The sequence below is a fragment of the Penaeus japonicus genome, unplaced genomic scaffold, assembly GCF_977035675.1.
Source record: "Penaeus japonicus unplaced genomic scaffold, GWHDUDI00000001_assembly GWHDUDI00000003, whole genome shotgun sequence".
Lineage (NCBI taxonomy): Eukaryota > Metazoa > Arthropoda > Malacostraca > Decapoda > Penaeidae > Penaeus > Penaeus japonicus.
Genome location: NW_028234405.1, coordinates 12,428,719 through 12,436,862, shown reverse-complemented (window position 1 = coordinate 12,436,862; position 8,144 = coordinate 12,428,719). Strand labels below are relative to the sequence as shown.

The 8,144-nt window shown below is 28.8% G+C and overlaps 1 protein-coding gene across 1 annotated transcript in view; it reads right to left on the bottom strand.

Annotated features, from left to right (window-relative positions):
• Positions 1-3,585: 3,585 nt before the first annotated feature.
• The window catches only part of tun (N-terminal glutamine amidase tungus), a 38,526-nt gene continuing 33,967 nt past the window's right edge, over positions 3,586-8,144 (bottom strand). Inside the window, exons 4-6 of the mRNA XM_086555612.1 lie at positions 6,253-6,398; positions 4,748-4,872; positions 3,586-4,287 (exon numbers count right to left, since the gene is read on the bottom strand). Of these exons, the coding sequence (XP_086411738.1) occupies positions 4,181-4,287; positions 4,748-4,872; positions 6,253-6,398 (378 nt within the window). The 3' untranslated portion in view covers positions 3,586-4,180. The remainder of the gene's footprint in view (positions 4,288-4,747; positions 4,873-6,252; positions 6,399-8,144) is intronic.

Here is an 8,144-nt window from a genome sequence, read left to right as displayed (position 1 = left end):
ATATAGATTTCATTAATCTGCAGGAATAGTCTATTTCCTAAGAAAAGTAAGAAATAATCCACTTACAAAAAAGAGCAATAATAAACTGATGTTAGATATGTCACATTTAAACCCTGCAAATAAAATCACAGTTTAGAACCTTCTTTAGATAATAAGAGCAAAGTTTGAGCTAAAGACCATACACTTAAGAGACTGATTACTTCCAGTTACAATAGATATTCACTCTTTTAATAGAAGTATTGCAGCAAGACATTAGCTTCCAAAATTCAAAGGGGTACGACTTGCACCTACTAAAAAAAAAAAGAACTATCAGAGAGACACACGTACAAAGTCATATCTACATGGTCGGTATTCAAACCACCTGAAAATTTAAGCCTGGGGTTTAGCCGACTACACCTGTGATGTAGAACTAGCATTCCCTTTCTATTTCGTCTGACGTCTCCGTATCTAACTACACTAATATCAAGACACCTAAATAAGGTTGCCATCCTTATGGTTGGTTCCTTTTTGTTGTTGCCTCGTATAGCAATTTTGTGGTCCCTAAACCTTCCAGGCGATTTTGTATAATCAATGACGAAAGATTTATGATCAGGCTTGGAAAATCATCATCTGTTGTGGCAAGGGAAGTTACACTGTAATATTCATTACGTTATTTTCCACAAAATGAAAATACTGATATAGCCTTTTCAACTAAATGTATTTTGATGTACATTTATGAAGTTATAAAAAATTATCAAAATGTATTCTAAGCCTCTAATTCAACCCTATCTTTTACTTTCCAACACATCCTGGCTGCATATGAACAAAGCAGCATTCTTTGCTTTCTCATTATTAGGCAGCTGTTGCAGTACTGACAAAGAAATGGATGGATTTAGATGTTCATTCATGCTTAAAATACCAAGCTAAGTATGATCCATTTTTCTTTTAGCACTTATGTATATATATGTATGTATATATATATATATATATATATATATATATATATATATATATATATATATATATATATATATATATATATATATATATATATATATATATATATATATATTATATTATTATATATGTATGTATATGTATGTATATGTATATGTATGTATATGTATATGTATATGTATATGTATATGTACGTATGTATATGTATTTATGTATGTATATGTATTTATGTATGTATATGTATGTATGTATGTGTTGTGTGTGTGTGTGTGTGTGTGTGTGTGTGTGTGTGTGTGTGTGTGTGTGTGTGTGTGTGTGTGTGTGTGTGTGTGTGTGTGTGTGTGTGTGTGTATGTATGTATATATATATATGTGTGTATATATATATATATATATATATATATATATATATATATATGTATATATATATATATATATTATATATATATATATATATATATATATATATTATATATATATATATATATATATATATAATATATATTACACAATATATATATAAATACATATACATACAAAATGAAGAGAAAGAAATACCTATGGCATATATATATATATATATATATATATATATATATATATATATATATATATATATATATATATATATATATATATATATATATATATATATGCCATAGGTATTTCTTTTTCTTCACTTAATTTTGTTTCTTTCAGTGACCAAAGCTTCCCTTGTTAAGGTGTAGAATCCCCTTTAGATATCAATAATTTTCTTAAAATATCAAGATGTATAACATTAAGAAAAAATAAAATATAAATTTTGATGTAAATAGTTTAAAATGTACATAGAAGTATAAGTATCTGAATTTAATCTTTCAATACATCATTAAATTCTATGCTTGTTTTGTTATATACTGATATATAAAAATTTTCATACATGATGCCTTTCAATCTTTATTTCTTATAAATATATAATACCGAAGACCCTAAGATGTATTTCAACTGATTTACATAATTTCTAACATAATGAAATACACCATGCAATATATGTATCATTTTCACATATACATTATGACAAAGCTAATGGATACAGAGAGGTAATTGTATCTTCTAAACAGTAACATTGTTCAATTCTCCCTTTCATAATAAGTTACTAAACCATGTGATCATTTTTGCATTTTTGGTCCTGAATATATAATACTTTCATTACTGTGGAAGATGTGTAAGTTATAATTTGTGTTTTTATCCTTCCTGAAAATATGATTCTTACATCTGAAAGGCCTTTGTTATTGGTACAATTTTCTTAACCGATACTAATATCCTTCCATAAGTCAAATGAAAATGAGAAATCAGTATAAAAAGTAGATACTACCTATTCTAAACATTTTTAAGATGTTATCATATGTAGGTTAAGTCAGAATGCTCTTGCTTTTATCAATTTGGGGTGTGGGGAGGAGGGTAAGATAATGTGATAAGACAGCAATACAAGAATAGAAAAAATGTCAAAAAATGCAGTGGAAAAATTTGCTAATATCCCTCGTGTTCCTAATTTGCTGCATCTGTAGCATGCACACACGCACCCACACCCACACAGATACATATAAAGAGGTACAGTACATGAATACACACATACAGTCAATACATATCAACAATTCACATTTTTGAAAGATAACCTAAATCAATTACTTTCCTAAAATCTATCCAGTTGCATTATACTTTTGCCAATTCAAGCCAAAAGAACAGCGCACATGCAGTTGATTGATTATTGTTGATAAAAAAAGGCCTAATTCAATAATTTTACCTCTGAATTAGAAATTATTTTCCTCTCATTTAAGTCTTATATTCTCACTAAAGATGTGAAATCACTGGTGTTCAAAGTGTAAAAAGTACAAAAAATACAAATCAAATTAAAAAATAATTCAACACAACTGTAATTAGTACAGCTATTTACCTCTACTTTTCAACACAGTATCAACTCAAGACTAGCTAACGAAGAAGAACATTTTCAAGTGCCATTTTTGCTGAAACTGATAGTCATATCCTGAATACTTACTAATGAGTTACGTAAACAAGCAATTTCATCTTTAGATATGAACATGTGGCTTTTGAATTATGAAAATTTGAGGATTTTACTGTCTTCAATAAAAAAGTATATCAAGTACTTGTGACTCGCATGAAAAAAATAATAACACTCCACCACAAAGTCACAATCCTACAGCTGCATTTTCCCAGTTCCATTATGCCTTATACTTTGGCTTTCATTTTTCTACGAAATCACAAACTTTCCTGGAAAAACTTCCTTCCTATACTACCACATTCTTGGAGAATTAAGACACAACCTCTACAACTCATTCAATTGTGTTACCCAGAAGTACAAGGTGCCTTCAACTTAGCCATAGCTGTATAGTCACTAATATTTGTATCTTCATTTGATAAGCAGAAAATTTGCAAGAAATATCAAACCTAAAGAGAATTAAATTCTAAACATTCACTAACAAACAGAGAATCCTGGTTTTCTTTGTGTTCTTGACATAACAGTAACGACCTTGACAATAAGGCCCATACCATTTCCTAACAGCTACTACAAAATTAAATTAAAAGAAAGAAATGTATATACTACATGTGTATACACAATGTCATGCTGTGTTTGAAAATAAAATAAACTGTAAATATTTTATCAAAATATATATTTGTTCCTATCAATTACAGAAAATAACACTGAGATGCATTACATGAACCATTTTAGATGCTTTAAGAATGTTTAAAAAACCAATGCTGTCACAAATGAAAATCCCCAAATTTCAAAACTTCTAGAAGGAGACTGAACGAGAGCAACACATATGCAATTATCGTTGATATCATTATTTCACAATTATCTACCACCAAAAACAAGCCTCACAAAGGAATCTCTATTACTTCATACATCTAAATTTCATTCTGAAGTAGTAATTACATACTGTTCAACAGTGGAAGCAAGATATTAGTAACCCTTGTTATGAGTGAATAGTTGTTTCTATACCAGGAGAATCTTTAAAAACAAAATTGCTTCATTCAACATCACAAACTTGGGAAAATTGGTACTAATATGAAACAGTGGGAAAAATAAGAATATAAAATTCACAAGAATTTGACAGCTAAAAACATTTCTCACAAATACAAGCTATTCTATTTCAAAAACAGTAAAACAAGTTTTCGTGTGAACTGTGCATTGAAAAGGTCTTCATGGGAGTGTAACAGCATAACAGTACTTCGTTGTGGACATACTACAGATTCTTATAGAATCTGCGAACAAAATCTTGAAGGTTGTATACTGTTCCAAAACCTCGTTTGGGATCCATGCTAATGAAGTCATCAATGTTATGCACTGATTCTGTAAATAAGAATATCAACATTTACATATACAGGCTTTCTCAAAACATATTTGAAAGATATATTAAGTTTGCACAAGTAATTTTGTGGGTATATAACCAGGTCTATATGATGACCAAAATTATCAGGCTAATAACAAGAGAAGAAAATCAAAGTGGATGTAAAATGTATTCCAAATTATGTGGCAACAAAGACAACAGCATTTTCAAGTAAATCTGATATATATTGAAAAGGAGTACATAGAGTGTGGAATTAATATAATTCTGTAAAGGAATTAATCACCATTATAACAGAAACTTAGTTTAAATTGCATTTTCTTGAACAATTTCCTGACTAAAGTCTTTCCTATCTATAACATAAGAACTTTACATTTTTTCTTTCCTCATCATTTCAATAAAATACTCAATTAAATAGTTTGACAAAAGATGCCTCTTATCAACAAAATCACTTATATACAATACCAGGTGTGGATATTGGTGGTGCTGATGGTGGGGGCTGGATCCAGGTTCCGTCCTCGCGTCTCATATGCCTTCTGTCGCTGGCAAACTTTTGAAGGAACACAGAAGCTGGCACTACTCGGAAGTACCTGTGGAAGAAGTCTTGCGTTTAACATGTGAAGTTTTGAGTTTAATATGAGTTTAGTTTTTGAATCAAGAATAATTGTTGAATGTACAAATGTAAAAATCACCCTAGTTTTACATGAGTTGATAAGCTATTAATGAGAAGGAGTGTAAAATGACAAACAAAAATAAATATCTGTACAAGATGAAAATTTTTAAAAGTTTGTGCTAATTTCAAACCATATCTAAGGTGACTATATCTATGAAACAAGACCAGCCTTTTTTATGTTTTACATATTTTCAAGTTAAGCATATCATGTAATTCACATTGACAAAGTTTATTTGTCTATTCCTATTTAATAAAATCAACATAAACCTTAAATTTGGTACTATAGTTAAGAACAAAAGACGTTTTTAAACTCTGCCTCCAAGCATTCAACAAGACTTCTTTAAAAAAAAGTTTTAGAGTATGGCTTTGGATATACAATAGATTCTTGCATAATCTGCAAACAAAATCTTGAAGGATAACTTAAAATGCTCTTATCTAAAGATGTGATTTATTAGAAGGAAATAAACACAGGTCGCCAATGCAAATATCCTGCTTCCAAATTCAACTCTTTCCAAAGAATTTCCCATCAAGAGAATCTAAAACAAAATTATATTTTTCAAAAGGATCATCACAGGTTCTGCTTGAGTTCTAAAGGTCTATAGGAATAATGATCCCACAATGGATTTGGCATACACTTACTTATAATAGGAAAATCTTCATTCTGAGTCTAAGTGGAGAGGAATAGTGACACATATTCTTTATTATGTTCCATGTAAACATGGAACAAAAAGTAGATGAATTATGATCAACAGAAAAATCAAAAGAAGAAAAACAAAGAGCTATACTGATACTACTAATATAATATATATATATATATATATATATATATATATATATATATATATATATATATATATATATATATATATATATATATATATATATATATATATATATATATATATATATATATATATATATATATATATATATATATATATATATATATATATTTATATATATAGATATAAATATATATATATATATATATATATATATATATATATAAAATATATATATATTATATAATTTATAATACAATAAAATAAATATATATATAATAATAATATATATATATAAAAGATTATTTAAAAAATAAATAAGAAAAAGAAAAAAAGGGTACTATAGAAAGTGTACATTTAAGAGGAACTCAACATGAAGTAAATACACCACTCGACTCATTTAAAGGACTGAAAATACAAGTTCCCCTTTCACTTACTTACTTAAAAAAAAACCCATCAACCTAAACAACAAAAACAACAACAAAAAAGAGTGAATAAGGACGGAAGTAGCTTACCTGTAATGCTCTGGGCTAAGGATGTGATCTGTGCGGAGCGTTTCAGTCACATACTTGTGGAAATAAGTTGGGAAGGGCAGGTCAGAGTCTAGGTCAAATACAAGGCACCGATCGTCAGGCTCGTACATGAACACCACATGGTAATCCTGCAAGATTTTTGTTAGATTGATGAAACAAAGAAACTGAGGTTGGATGTGGGTGTTCAAGATTTTTATTTCTATTTCCTTCTTTTCTTTTTAACTAATATCTTTACAGTGTGTTAGGAACATCACCCAAGGGTAATGCAAATAACAAACAAACATAAAAAAATAAAAATAAAACAAAAAGTGAAAAAAATACAAAGTAAAAACTAAATATACATGTTGCATGGTGATATTTACCTACTGGGCAAGTGCAAAGGGAGTAATATAGATTTGATGCCAATCTCTTGATAACCAACAAATATGAATAATAAAACTGAGCATAATGTCAACTGGACCTGTAAACACTAGACAACATGCAAGAGTGATAAAGAAAGTCTAATTCATAATCACATTGATATATCATTCAAATTGACTAAACAATCAACTCTAAAGACTGTCTTTTTAAACAATTTTCTGAACCTTAACAAAAGTTCTGAAAATGTCCTTAATATAATCAATTGTTTTTACGTTTTATGATAAAAGTCTAAACATCCTTTGAAATATGCTGTCCCATGTTTAAATGAACTGAAAAATAAAACTAAACAAAAGAAAAAGAGACCAATTTCAACATGCTAGGAGGAGGGATTAATGCCATTCACAAGAAAATACCCTAGTAATATGAAGTGATTCTGAAAATAAGATAAAAGAATTAAACAAAAACTCAAAGAGTTAATACAATATACAGAAAAGGTAATAGTAAAAAAATAACATCTCCCTTGTTATCATTTTCATTCTTTTCTTTACTTTCTACTATTCTTGCATTTAAGCAATAAGACTTTCAACATGAATTGGTGTTAACAGTTAGAATATTTGAAAGGGAAAAAAAAAAGTTATCTTAATGCCTCAGTCGAAAAACTTTGACAACTTCTTTGAGATAGGAATGAATAATGCTCTTCAGCTGGACAAAACAATCATTTTATAACAGAGCAAAAGAGCTCACTCTCATAAATATTTTGATGAATTCTGTGTCTGTCCTTTTTTCTTCTATTTTCTATAGCTACTTGCTGTTTAGTCACCAGAGAGACAAATCTAACATTTCTAGTAAACAACTGTCTGAACTGATGTGTCTGAAATCAAACCTCCTTTACCTCACACAATTTACTTATCTCCGTAACATTTGAAAAAATCTAGTCAACTATATGAACTTCTCTTTCCTAATAGTCAAATGCTCTTCAATGGAAGGAACATGAACTTTAAAGAGTGCCCTAGTGTATGATACTACTGTGTCATATTTAAAAAAGAAATATGTCAATCTGCCTCTACTTATGGAATACCATTATGCTAAGAAGAGGATTATGAGATATCAGTTCCTGCAACAATGCTAAAAAAATGTTCAGCTGCTTTTTACAAGATAAATTGATATGCTTTGTTAATGAGTATAACCGTATCTTTTTATTCTGTAATTATTTTTTATTAAAAGAGTGCAAGTATTTTAGATAATGAAGTAGCAGTGACATAAGGCACATTTCAGTGAATTAATATCACTGCATTTTAAGTCCTGAAATGACATATTAGCTTCACATAAAATTTGCAATGCTTCATACATCTTCATTTGTGTTAGCACTCTATCAGTTTGTGCCTCAAGTGTTAGAGAAGAAGAAGAAAAAGAAGAAGAGAGAGCAGAAGAGAGAGAAGATGAGAGAGAAGAGACTAGTATTTTTTCACAAGGGAAATAATGCATTTTCATCATTCAAGTGATGCAGTGGTTGT